A 14,302-nucleotide genomic window follows, 5' to 3' on the forward strand; every position below is an offset into this window, starting at 1 on the left:
AATGGACATTGGAGCATTGATCCCAAAATAAGAGGAGCAAGAAAACATTGATCCCATCGTTAATTAACGCAGCCCTGATGATAAATCCGGACATGGGATTTTTCTTGACATATTCATCAGTTGTTCAGTTTAGAAATGCACATTTTCTGTGGTTATGTCTTATTTACAAGACCTGAAACTTTGGACGTGTTGTAGGGAACAAAAGTCAAGAAGTGCACAGATAGTGAAAGCCCCTTATTTTGGACACCCATGTCTTAACCATTTGAGTAGGGAATAAATTGCACAGCTGCCTTTGGCTTGATCTATGCAATAAGTGATCTTCTGAACCAGGGGTCTTTGTAGAGGTTTGAGAAGCAACTTCAGGCACGTGAATCTCTACCAATGTACCCCATATTGTGAAACAGTCCAACTCTCTGATCTCAACAGTCTCAGAAAGCTGCAAAGGTATGCAGTTTATGGAAGCTGTTTTCAGGAATCCGTGTATAGGAATTGGTTGAGGTGAATCGTATAAATGTGTTTAAGAGGAAGCTAGATAAATATCTGAGAACGGAAGGAGCGGAAAGATGTTTGAGAGTTGTAAATAACTCCTGAAAACACTTTGGTTTTGGCTGATTGCTAGGTAGTGTCTCCTTTTGACTCATTCGTGAGTAACCCAATAAAACACTATTCTTACTTGGACTTATTGAGAATCATACTGGATAGCAATAGAGCACACACTGACTGTGTGACTTTAATATAGAAAGTGAGATAACTATGTGGTGATGGGAGGAGGAAAAACATCTTTTCATCTGGGAATTTATGCAAGATTGCCTGGGGTGTGATGGGATACAATCATGTCTATTCAGAATCATGTTCCCAAAGGAGTATTTGATTGCTATCATTTGCACTTGGATGATCTCCACCCTCTCTCCCTACCCTAACGTTTGTGTGATCAATCTCATCAGGTTTCACCATGAGGCCATGAGAGTGGGATATGACATAGTTCATGACTTTGTTGCAATAGACTTGGGGAGGATGGGTGATAGGGAAGGCGAGAATTGAGAAGACATGTTCGAACCATTGCTGCGAATCTACAGAACCATTTCTCATAAATATTAGGTTTATCTCTATTTAATCTGATAAATCACTTCAATTATCCATTTGATTTTTAAAATTATTTAACTGAAAGGCCATTGAATATTTTTCCCCTGCCACAATTCTCTTCCACCCCCATTCTTCAGTGGACAGGACAGACTGGTGAATGCTCAGGCCTTGGTCTTAAGCCCCGAGCACATTTTCTCCAGTGATAGTCATTGTATTTATTTTCTCTCCTCCTTTTGCTCCTTGATTATTTTCGTGTTTTGGAAATGCTATTACTGTTCTCTACTGTGAAGACTGATTTATTCAATTCCTCTGCCATTTCCTCATTCCCCATTATTATTTCCCCAGTCTCATTCCTCAGAAGCCTATGTTCACTTTGGCTTCTCTCTTCCCTTTTACTTCTTTAAAGGAGCTCTTGATGTTACAGCAAGTTTACCATAAAAGTTTATCTTCTCCATTTTTTTTGTCATGTCAGTTTTTAAAACTCACAGTGCTCTGGCTTACCACTAATTTTCACCAAATTGTACAGTTTTTTTCCTTTCAATTTGATGCGATCCTTTAACTTCCTTGGTTAACCAAGATTGGCTTATCTCTTCTGAGACTCCTTCTCACTCACTGGGGTGTATGTTCACTGTGAAGCATGAACTATTTTCTTATATATCCGTCATTGTTCCCCAACTGTCTTTGCTGCTAAAACTCCTTTTCCAGTCCACTTCAGCCAGCTCTGCCTTCATTACTTTGTAATTGCCTTTGTTTAAGCTGAGTATAGTTGTGGAATCATAGAGATGTACAGCATGGAAACAGAGCCTTCGGTCCAACCCGTCCATGCCGACCAGACATCCCAACCCAATCTAGTCCCACCAGCCAGCACCCAGCCCATATCCTCCAAACCCTTCCTATTCATATACCCATCCAAATGCCTCTTAAATGTTGCAATTGTACCAGCCTCCACCACTTCCTCTGGCAGCTCATTCCATACCCGTACCACCCTCTGTGTGAAGACGTTGCCCTGTATGTCTCTTTTATATCTTTCCCCTCTCACCCAAAACCTATGCCCTCTAGTTCTGGACTCCTGACCCTGGGGAAAAGACTTTGTCTATTTACCCTATCCATGCCCCTCATAATTTTGTAAACCTCTATAAGGTCACCCCTCAGCCTCCGACGCTCCAGGGAAAACAGCCCCAGCCTGTTCAGCCTCTCCCTAAAGCTCAAATTCTCCAACTCTGGCAACATCCTTGTAAATCTTTTCTGAACCCTTTCAAGTTTCACAACATCTTTCCGATAGGAAGGAGACCAGAATTGCATGCAATATTCCAATAGTGGCCTAACCAATGTCCTGTACAGCCGCAACATGACCTCCCAACTCCTGTACTCAATACTCTGACCAATAAAGGAAAGCATACCAAACACCTTCTTCACTATCCTATCTACCTGTGACTCCACTTTCAAGGAGCTATGAACCTGCATTCCAAGGTCTCTTTGTTCAGCAACATTCCCTTAGGATCTTACCATTAAGTGTATAAGTCCTGCCAAGATTTGCTTTTCCAAAATGCAGCACCTCTGAATTAAACTAAATCTGCCACTTCTCAGCTCATTGGCCCATCTGGTCAAGATCCTGTTGTAATTTGAGGTAACCCTCTTCACTGTCCACTCCAATTTTGTTGTCATTTGCAAACTTACTAACTGTGCCTCTTACACTCTCATCCAAATAATTTATGTAAATGACAAAAAGTTATTTCCGACCCAAGTTCCTCTCTCTCAAAGTGAATGCTAAATTGTACCACGTAATGGTCACTGTTTCTTTGATCTTTTACTCTGACATTATTACACATCAGATCCAAAATAGCCTTATCCCGAATTGGATGAAATGAGGGTAGAAATTGGGGAACGCTGACCATAATGTTTCAGTCTTCCCCGGACTCTGAGGAGGTGCCAGAAGACTGGGAAATTGCAACATTTCACCTTTATACAAGGAAATTTGTAATGACAGACCATTCGGTTTAACTTTGGGGAAGAACCTCTGGAAATAATTAATTGGCATATAATTAGTAGTTACTTTGGAAAAAGGGTAGTTTGATTAGAAAGAGTCGACATGGATTTCTGAGGGGGAAATCTTGCTGATTTTTTTTTGAAGAAGCAACAATGACTTGCTGAGCAATGCTGTTGATGTGGTTTACATGAATTTCCAGAAGGCGTTTGATAGAGTGCTGCACAACAGACTTGTAAGGAAAGTTATGTGTCATGGTATAGAAGGGACAGTAGCAATTTGGATACAAAATTGGCTGAGTGATAGGAAACAGAGAGTAAGGGTTAATGGATACTTGTTAGGGCTGGAGGAAGGTTTGTAGTGCAGTTCCCCAAGGGTTGGTATTGGCACCCTTCCTTTTCCTGACCTGTATTAATGATCTGGAACTTGGTGAGCAGGGGACAATTTTAAAGTTTGCAGATGACACTAATCTTGGAAGAATTGTAAACTGTGAGGGGGACACTGGAATTCCAAAAGGACATTGACAAGTTGGTGGAGTGGATTGATAGGAGGCAGAAATATAAGGTAATACACTTTGGTAGGAGGAGAATGGAAAGACAATATAAAATAAGCATACAATTCTGAAGGAACAGAGGGACCTGGGTGCATATGTCCACAGATCATTAAAGGTAGCAGGATAGATGGAGAGAGCAATTAATAAAGCTTAATATCCTTAGCTTTTGTGAATAGGGGCAAAGAGTATGAAGGCATGGAGGTGATGTTGAACTTCGACATTTGTTAGACCTCAGCTGGAGTATTGTGTACAATTAAGAACGCCACATGATAGGAAAGATGTGACTGCATTGAAGAAGGTGCAGAAGTGACTTACAAGGATGGCTCTGGGAATGAGAAACTTAGTTATGAGGGTACATTGAAGACCCTAAAGAACTGCAGATGCTGTAAATCGGAAACAAAGACAAAATTGCTGGAAAAGTTCAACAGGTCTGGCAGCATCTGTGAAGAGAAATTAAAGTTAACGTTTTGGGTCTGTTGACCCTTCCTCAGAACTGATGGTAGGTAGGAAAATGTTGGTTTACATGCAGAAGATGGGAGGAAAGGGAATAAGGAATAAATGATAGGTAGGGATAGAGCCCAAAGAGAGAGAGAAGACAGTTGGACAGACAAAGGAGTGGATAACAATCTGGCTGGGAGGGTGAATAGCTGTTAATGGAGACTGTTAGTTGTTAACAATAGGTTGTGTGTAAGGGCAGACTGCGTGATAAGGCGTGGTGTGTGTGTGTGTGTGTGTGTGTGTGTGGTAGGGGGCTGGGACATGGGAGAGTTCAGGCCCTAAAATTATTGAACTCTGTACAGTCCCGAGGGCGGCAGGGTCCCCAAGCAGAAAATAAGGTGTTTTTCTTTCAGGTTGCACTGCAGCAAGCCTGAGACAGAGATGTTGGGCAGGGAAGGTGTGTTAAAGTGGCAGGCAACTGGAAGCTCAGGATCATTTTTTTGAGGGGCAGAACGTAGAAGCTGGTGGGCGGAAGTGCAGGAAATGGGTTGGACCCGGTTGAGGGCCCTGTTGACAAAGGTGCTGGGGAATCCTCTGTTGAGGAAGGACATGGATGTTTCAGAAGGAGCCTCTGCTCTCACCCCCTCTCTTCCTTCCCACAATAGCGATAGGGTTCCCATGTCCTTACCTACCATTCCACCACATCCGCATCCAGAGGATCATCAGCCACCATTTCCGCCACCACCAGACACACACATTTACCTCCCATCCCTTGTCCACCTCCCGCGAGGACAGTTCCCTCTGGGACACCCTGGTCCACTCTTCCTTCACTCTCAGCATCCCCTCCCCACAGCCCTACGACACCTCCTCTGCAACTGTTGAAGGTGTAAACCTGCCCATTTACCTCCTCCCTCCTCAGTATCCAAGGACCCAAAGATACCTTCCAGGTGAAGCAGCACTTTACCTGTAGTTCACACAATCTAGTCTACTGCATTCGCTGCTTACAACGTGGTCTCCTCTACATTGGGGAAACGAAGCATAGACTGGATGACTGCTTCACAGAACATCTACGTTCTGTCCTGCAAAAAAGACCCTGAGCTTCCAGTTGCCTACCACCTTAACACACCATCCTGTTCTTTGGCCACTATCTCTGTCTCAGGCTTGCTGCAGTGTTCTGGTGAAGCTCAGCACAAGATGGAAGAACAACACCTCAATTTTCTGCTTGAGGACTCTGCAGCCCTCTAGACTCAATATTGGGTTCAATAATTTTAGGGCTGAACTCCCCCGTGTCCTAGCCCCCTACCCCACACACTTGGCCTTGTTTTCACATAGACTGCCATTACACACTACCTATTGTTAGCCACTAACAGCCTCCATTAACAGCTAATCACTCTCCTAGCCAGATTGTTCCCTACTCTTTTTGTCTGTCCAATTGTTCTTCTCTCTCCCTTTGGGCTCTGGCCCCACCTTCCGTTTACTCCTTATCCCCTCCCCCACCCTATCTTTTGCATGTAAACTGACTGTAGGTCAGTTAGCTCAGATGATTAGAGCGTGGTGCTAATAACGCCAAGGTCATGGGTTCAATCCCCACACTGTCCAAGCATAGTGTTGAGGTTTGCCAATGAACGATGCTTGCAGTGTTTGGATGGGTCATTATTTTTTGGGGCAGCATGGCGGCTCAGTGGTTAACATTGTTGCCTCGCAGCGCCAGGGACCTGGGTTCGATTCCAGTCTCTGGTTACTGTCTGCATGGAGTTTGCACATTCTTCCCATGTCTGCGTGGGTTTCCTCCAGGTGCTCTGGTTTCCTCCCACAGTCCAAAGATGTGCAGGTTAGGTGAGTTTTCATGGGAAATTGTCCCATAGTGATAGGTGCATTAGTAGGGATTGGGGGAATGGAGCTGGGTGGGTTACTCTTCGGAGGGTCAGTATGGACTTGTTGGGCTGAAGGGCCTGTTTCTGGACTGTAGGGAATCTAATCTAAATTTTCCCAGCTATCAGCAACTCTGAGGAAGGGTTACCAGACCCGAAACGTTAACTCTGATTTCTCTTCACAGATGCTGCCAGACCTGCTGAGCTTTTCCAGCAACTTCTATTGAAGAAGTTGGAACTGTTCTCCTTTGAGAGAAGAAGGCTGACAGCAGGTTTAAAAGAGGTTTTCAAAATCACAAGTGGACTGGATAGAGTGGATGAGGAGAAACTGATGCCACCTGTATTGATGCATTTTTTTTCAAAGCCCTTCAGCTCTCTTTAAAGAAAATTACATTGCATCTACAGCACAGAAATGGATCATTTTGCCCAGTATGTCTGTGCTGGTACTTGCATACTATATAAGCTGCCTCCCACCTTGTTTATTTTAACCTGATCAATATGAGTTCCTATTCCTTTCTGTATCATGTAGTTTCTCCTTAAATACATCTATAGTGTTTGTCTCCACCACTCCATGTGGTAGCAAGTTCTGCTCTGAGTAAAGAAGTTTCTCCTTGGATTTCTTTTGTGACTCTTAGGGGCGGCACTGTGGCTCAGTGGTTAACACTACTACCTCACAGCACTAGGGACCCGGGTTTGATTCCAGCCTTGGGTGACTGTCTGTGTGGAGTTTGCACATTCTTCCCGTGTCTGTGTTGGTTTCCTCCGGGTGCTCCGGTTTCCTCCCACAGTCCAAAGATGTGCCGGTCAGGTGAATTGGCCATGCTAAATTGCCCATTGTGTTAGGTACATTAGTCAGAGGGAAATTGGTCTGGGTGGGTTACTTCAGAGGGTCGGTGTGGACTTGTTGGGCCGAAGGGCCTGTTTCCACACTGTAGGGAATCTAATCTAATCTAATCTATTTATGACTCTCCGTTTTAGGCTGAACACGACTACCACATGGAGTCTTCTGGTTTATGAGGAGAAGGCAGGAGAAAAGTTTCTCGCTCCCAATCAGCCATGATCAAATGGTGGAGCATTCGGGCTAAATGGCCTAATTTTGCTCTGATGTCTTATGGAGTAGTGGAGGCTAACAGCAAAGATGCATTTAAGGAGACACACTGCATGTGTGAACCAAGACAGCAAGCATTGGAAGGCTGTTTAGTTGCAGGGCACATATGCAACTTTGTCCTCCTTGACACTCACATTTTTCTCCTTCCAGTCACTAGACAATCACGAGGAGCAAGTTTCAATCTGATTCTACTTTTCCGAACCAAGGGACACAGGCCAATGATGGCTTCAAAAATCCTTCATGTTTATGTTTATAGATCACCATCTCCACCTTTAAATTATGCATGAATAAAACTACCTGAAAGGAACAGCACGACTGAAAGAACCAATCTATTCAAAAATCAGACAATATATTACACACATGAGAAGACAGGTAATAATTGGGATAGATTTTTCCTTTGCCCTATTCATGGACAAAGTAAGATCTGCACACAGTTCACTCTAGAGCACACTAGTATGACCCCACCCTGTGGCTCAAGTCTTGCGATAAAAATCCTTGCTTCATGCAATTGAAGAGATCACTTTGCCTTTGCCTTCCAAAACTTGCTGTCTTGCCTCACACATGAAAAATGGTCACTTGAGCGAGGCAGTAAAGAATGCCTCGTGTCTGTGGAGTGTGTGCCCAGTAAGAAAACACATGCTTGCTCAAGAATTATGCCTAACCCTATACTACCACAGAGGACACTTCTGCACCCTCAGGGAGCAAGGGGAAATTTAGGTTGAGGACTGTTCTTTGTGACAGTGTTCATTGTGCAAGGAATAGATTAAACAGAGCTCCTCTGAATTCTGCTTTCAAATAGCTGCATTGTTTAAATGTGGTGTATGATTCCAGTGTGCTGGGCTAATGATGTAATGAAACTTGCTGACCCATTCCCCTTAGGATAGAATTTTTTGCCCTCCATTCTACACATACTTTTGCCTTTTTGTTGGATAATATGCCCACTGTGTTTTGTGGAATCACAAGCAGTCTGGTGAAGCAGTAGTTGTATGTTTCACACTGAGGTTCTTGGAGGGTCGGACTGGGGAAGAAAGGGGACATTGTTAATTAAATATTCAAAGCAGTTGAGCTCAAGCTGTAACCATTGCGTAACCAGATTACTGTGCATATTTGCAGTGATTCTATATTTCTTTTATCTGCAAGCTGTATGTATTATGTAGACCATGTGATCAAACCTTAATTTGCCAGGAGAACAAAAGTACATTGCTGGGACCATGGCTATATCAGACTTGCTAACCTTTCCACATCAGTATCTGGATTTTATCACCCATTGATAAAACCAAAAAAATTGTAAAAGTATATTTATTCGTTGCTTTTACTCTTTTTTTTAAAAAATGAGCCCTAATAGTGAAACTTTCATTTTGAAGGTGGACATTGATTCCTGTGTTTGTAGATGGCAGGTTCCGCAGCCAAGAAAACAAATACAGTTTTTAAAAAAAAAAGAACTGCAGTGCTGGAAATCAGAAACAAAAACCAAAATTTCAGGAAAAACTCAGCAGACCAGGCAGCATCTGTGGAGAGAAAACAGAGTTAACTTTTCAGGTCCAGTGGCATTTCTTCAGAACTGTTCCCAACTGTTCACTGGACCCAAAACATTAATGCTGCTTTGTCTCCACTGATGCTACCAAAGCAAATATAGTACCTTCAGTCTGTGTAAGTTAATTGACTGCTTTTTGTTAGTTTGCTTCTGTTGATTCATTAGGTAAAATTGTTGGTGTACAAACCGCTGAGGCTGTACCTACAATTTTCCAATCTATCTTGATTGTATTGATATCTGCTAGACATCAGGGTAGGGGGAGGAACGTGACAATGTGATTAACCTTTGTCTCCCTGCTCCTGTCTTCTGCTGGGACATATACAGTGTGGGCAGGGGCAAGCTGTGTTTTTTAATGCTCTGCTAACACTGCTGTCTCGGCATGTGCATATGGTCACTGGTCTTGTAACTTCAGAACTAGAGGAACAGCAGTGGAATCTTGGGTTCCAAACTATTTGATGCTCCAGATATGGACTGGATACTTGCATGTGAAAACTCAAAAGAGCACAGGTATAATTCTTAGTTGAGAGTGCATAGGGTGTTTTACTGATGCAATATTGCCAATTCTGGTTTTGGTTTTGTTTGTCTTAGGTCACTAGGAGAGCCCTATTTCCTGGAGACTCTGAGATTGATCAGCTGTTTCGCATTTTCCGAACACTTGGAACACCAGATGAATCGGTCTGGCCAGGAGTAACCTCCATGCCTGATTACAAGCCTACATTCCCAAGGTGGATTCAGCAGGATCTTGGTAAAGTGGTGCCCCCTCTCGATGAGGTTGGCAGAGACCTGTTAGCGGTGAGTCATGAGATACGAGTACAAGCAGCATGTCATGTAAAGATTTCAGGTAGTCACTTACCCACATTGATCTGATGATCAGTCTGTGGAATTCCATCCAGGATCCTGGGAAAGTGAGAAAATTTGAGAGGGGAATTTGAAATGAAGATGTCAGAGTCCTAGGTTCATTGTGTTTACATTTCTAACTTTGGCTTTGAAACCAGAGCAACCTCAGAACCAATGGATATAATAACAGTGTCCACAAGTTGTGAAAATCTGGACTTGATAACAGGCAGAGAGGGAAAGAAAAACAGTTTAACATTGATATAAGCTGGTAGCTTCTTTAAAAACCTGACAAAGACTCTACTTGTGCCCTCTTGAGTATCTCTGATTTTAACCTCTCCACCATGGTTAGCCATGCCTTCAGCTGCTACAGCCCCAAACTCTGGAAGTTTTTGTCTAAACCTCGCTGCCTTACACTCAGATGCTCTTGAAAATCTACCTCTTGGACCAAGTTTTTCACCATTTGATCTTGTTTTTTCTTCTATGACTCGATGGCAAATTTTGTTTTCTAATGGTTTTATGAAGCATTGTGGAGCTTTTTATTACTTTAAACCCACTATGTAAATAAAAAGTTGTGGTTGTTCATTCTACTACAAATCAGTGCTTCACTATTCTTTAAATCTATCTGATCTTTCCCTTGCTTTTTAAAAGTTGTTGCTGAATTTTAACTGACCAATTTGATCCCTCTTTCTTGCAGCAAATGCTTCAGTATGATCCAAGCAAGCGGATCTCAGCAAAGAGTGCCCTGTCTCACCCTTTCTTCCAAGATGTGACCACACCCATCCCTCAACTTCGAGCTTAAAATCCAGCTGATCTGGAAATCCTGAAATGTCATTTGGAAGGAACTGATGAGGCAGTGTCTGTTCATATTGTCATCCAGTCTTTATTCCCAGAAGTACCAAAGATCCATGTATTGGTAATTCACATCTCCAGCAGAGCTTTTTATTTAACAAGTTCCATATGATTTTTGCAAACATTTAAAATTTAACTTTTTTATCAAAGTATTTTTCATAATCCTTGGAAAAATGGGTGATCTCCAGTTGGCTTTTCTCATGAGACCATCCTTCCAATTTATCATGTCAACATTATTGGCTACACAAAGAGTCACAATAACTACATTTGTGCTTTATTTTTAATTCCTACAGTAAGCTCTGATTGTCATCACTCATCCAGAACAGCATTAACGAAGCCCTGGTGAGATTCTTTCATGTGAATGAAAATTACATTTGCATTAAAAGGTCCCAGTGACTCAGACGCAAATCTCCAACTCTGAGCCATACAAACCAGGAGGTCCTAGTTTTGATTCACAGTACCGACTGATTTCATCTAAGGTTAAGATAGAGGTGACTGGGTTAGTCCCCCCTCCCCGCCCAAATACCTGTATAGTGAACCTTGTTGGCAGTATGGATAGGTGATGACGTAGATGTGACACTACCTGCAGTTGGATGGTCAGGTAGCACTTATTGTCCAGTCTGGCATGTGAAAAATGGCCTTTTAGGCAAGGTAGCAAAAATGCCCTGATTGAGTTCAAAGTGAGAGTTGATTTTGGAGACCAGAAGAGAAAATTTTAAAAGTATGGGATAAATTGCTCTGCGTCCATTCTAATGTTGAGTTATGAAGGACTCTGGTGCTGATTTAGTGAATCTCAGCCAGTGAGGACTGTCCACTCGCCAGTGACACTCTGGTAGGAAGGGAGAAAGACGAATTGAGTCTTTGTTCTTAGTTAGTATCCAGCAGTCTGTTCCAGATGTGTTTTTGCAGATTTCTGGTGAACACAGGGTGAAGCATGGGTTGGAAGAGAGTTGGGGAGAAACTGGTCAAAAGGGAAATAAAGATTATTAGATAAAGAGTCAATTATACTTTGTTGTAACAGTATAATTAGATTAATTGAGCATTTTGCTGAGTAGGTTTATTTTCTAGTTGCAGTAGCTTTTTGGAAAGTCACTTCAGGTGAATGCATGATAATGAAGTCAGCCAAAAAACTCAATGTTGAGATTTTTTTGTCTCTTCTCATAAGAAGCAGTCATGCACTTGGATGCTGATGGTTACGAGATAGCCTGTGCTGTACTATAGATCTTGACATCAATCCAACCCATCTGATCCTGTTATTCTTGGTCACAACTGCAGTTGACATAGTGGCACGATTCTAAGACATAAATATGGATCTACTAGTATTGAACAATACTGGAAGGAAAGCACCAAAAAACAAGGAGGAGATTGAGCTGCACAAAAGAAAATGCACAAGCTAATGCTTAGAAACTGAAATTGTATGAAATCTTTGGAGCAAGTAATTCTTAAATTGAGGTTGCCTCCATCTCAGTTGAGTCCACAATTCCCCAAAATTTGAGTTCGAACTGTGCAGGTTAGAATTAGTGGATACTGTCACTTTAAGACAATATAGCAATGTGCATTTTTGAACAATTTCTTTATTTTAATCTGTTATGCATAATTCTAAATTTGAATCTGCGAAGGGATTATTTTTATGATGTTTTGAGAGTGGATATAAGTATTGTTACGTACATAAGCTCATCTGAACTCTTATTGGAGTTTAACCAATGCTTGTCCTATCTGAATGCAATACAACCATCCTGATACTCTGGGCTTGTATTGTGGCCAACTTACTCTGCATTAGTAGAAGGTTAAGTACTCTGAGATTACCTGGCCAGCGGGATCAGCATTTCTTGCAACATAAACATGTCAAGCAATTATAAGTCTGGCTTTTGCTTTGTTTTGGTGTTTCCAATTATCTCATGGACTGCATACTTTGCGCCTGATGGTCAACAAAACTGAATCGGGTTCTCCCTAAGCAAGTCAAATCCAGCAGGTAATTGAGTAATCCAGTGAAGAAATTGTGCTGCCACTTGGTCTAAATCACCAGGCACCTTTTTTTGTGATACCTTAAGAATGCACTAAATGCTCCCAATGAGCAGGAATTGTAGTAACATGATTGTTCATGTAATCTTACAATGTCTATCATTTGGGCAAGTCTGGGATGTAGCAATACTAACTACTGTTCATCACAGACTTTCATCCTTCCCACATGTGCACCAATGAAGAAAAATAGAATGAGATAATTGACCCAAATATGCAAAGTGGTTAAATCTTTATGACCCTTTCAGTGACTAAGTAATGGTGTGCATGTGAAAACTGCAACACAGAAAAATCCCTGATTCAATCCCTAGCCTGCACTGAGTTACATGGAGGTGCAACAATGAGCCTAGATATCCCTTGGCTAGAAAAGAGCATTACTTCAGTAAACTGTCTCCTCTTCCATTGATAAAATCTTCCCAAGCTATTCATTTGCTCAAGGCACTCCCCTACCTCACACTGTAGTAACTAAATTAATTTCAGACTATAGATTGATATTACAAAAAGCAGAAAAGTCATGAATAATTGAAATTACATTCATATTTGCAAACTTAAAAATTCCATGCAGATTAAAAATGAGCCTATGAACTGTTTGCTTTTAATGTAGGGATATTACAAATATTGCATTCATTGCTGCATGTTTCTGTGATTTTTGCCTTTTGGGAGATCAACTATGGTTGCACTGGTGGCTTTATCTGACCAACTTTGCCAAAATAACAGGCTTGGTTACTGCTTTGATACTGTCATAAAATTTTGGGTGTGAAGATGTTTAGTCTTTTTTAACTATTCATGGGATTTGCATTTTCCCTGTTTTAACTCTTGTATAGAAAATTAAAAATTTGTTGACTGAATTGTCTGTGTTGAAAGATTGGAAATTGGATCCGAGACGGTGGATGAGCATTTTTTTCCTGAGAGCCAACAAGAGAGGAGGGGGTTTGAGTCACCTTTTCTTGTACTCAAAGCTATATGTTTCTTGCCATGTTTGTAATTTGGGCTTCAGTGACCATTGTAAACTGGATACTCCGATCTGGAAATGTCTTCAAGCATGTCACTTTCTTCAGCTAAACTATCAGGCGACATGTCTTGAGCACTGTAAGGCCTTGCCAATCAGTATCATTTTAATACTTTTTGTAATTCACAATTACCAGAATAAAGACCTTGTGACTTAATTTTTAATCTCTTGGTAGTTAAAGCTGAAAATGTTTGAATGATTTAATGAGTCCATTCTTGTGGTGCCTGCCAGTCTCAGAAATGTTTTAGAGACTCCAGAAGTAAGATAATTTAGTTTCATTTTGTTTTGTTGAAAGCTTATCTTAAAGTTACTTTATTTGTTGTCTTTTATATTTAAAATAAAAGTGTAAAATTGGTTCTGTTGACAACATGGGGACACTCCAGTGTAATCCTTTATGGAATGAAAACAACATGCTGGAAACACTCAGTTTTGGCAACATCTGTGAAAAGAAAAACGACATCAACAGTTCTGGTTAAACATTACTACTTCAGAACAGCAAACACTGTCCTTGGACCAGTGTTTCACAAATGTTTTCCTGTTGTAACCCCATTTTGAGGTTTAAATGTTATTACAACTCTTCAGTGAATGAGAGAGAGACAGAACCCGTTACTAACTTTTTTCTGGCTCTCCACAGCAGATATTACTGCTTATGGATCTTGCAACTCCAAAATTCTAATGTGACCCCATTTGACGTCTTGATCCCCACTTTGGGAAGCCCTGTTTACAGGTGCTCCTGATTGCTTATTTATTGAAAACCTCAAATTATAAAATAATACATCATAGCAGGAGGTCATTCAGCTCATCACATCTGCACCAGATGGCTCAGCCTCTAGTCAGAAGCTGCCAGATCTCAATGCTACCTAGGAGACATTTGACCTGTGCCAGTCTTCATCTCATTAATTTAATCTTCCTGCAGGAGAAACTTGTGCATAACACTAATGATAAGATTATGGAGCCTCATGTCGATGTTTTCCATCAGATAGTTAACTTGGTTTTTCTCTCCTCAAGTGCCACCTG

The 14,302-nt window shown here is 41.5% G+C and overlaps 1 protein-coding gene across 2 annotated transcripts in view; it reads left to right on the plus strand.

Annotated features, from left to right (window-relative positions):
• Window positions 1–13,442, plus strand: part of cdk2 (cyclin dependent kinase 2) — a 30,071-nt gene extending 16,629 nt beyond the window's left edge. For both annotated transcript variants that reach the window (XM_072567400.1, XM_072567401.1), the window contains exons 6-7: window positions 9,160–9,363; window positions 10,103–13,442. In XM_072567400.1, coding sequence (XP_072423501.1) covers window positions 9,160–9,363; window positions 10,103–10,207 — 309 coding nt within the window. In that variant the 3' untranslated portion in view covers window positions 10,208–13,442. The remainder of the gene's footprint in view (window positions 1–9,159; window positions 9,364–10,102) is intronic.
• Window positions 13,443–14,302: the final 860 nt, after the last annotated feature.

The sequence above is a fragment of the Chiloscyllium punctatum genome, chromosome X, assembly GCF_047496795.1.
Source record: "Chiloscyllium punctatum isolate Juve2018m chromosome X, sChiPun1.3, whole genome shotgun sequence".
Lineage (NCBI taxonomy): Eukaryota > Metazoa > Chordata > Chondrichthyes > Orectolobiformes > Hemiscylliidae > Chiloscyllium > Chiloscyllium punctatum.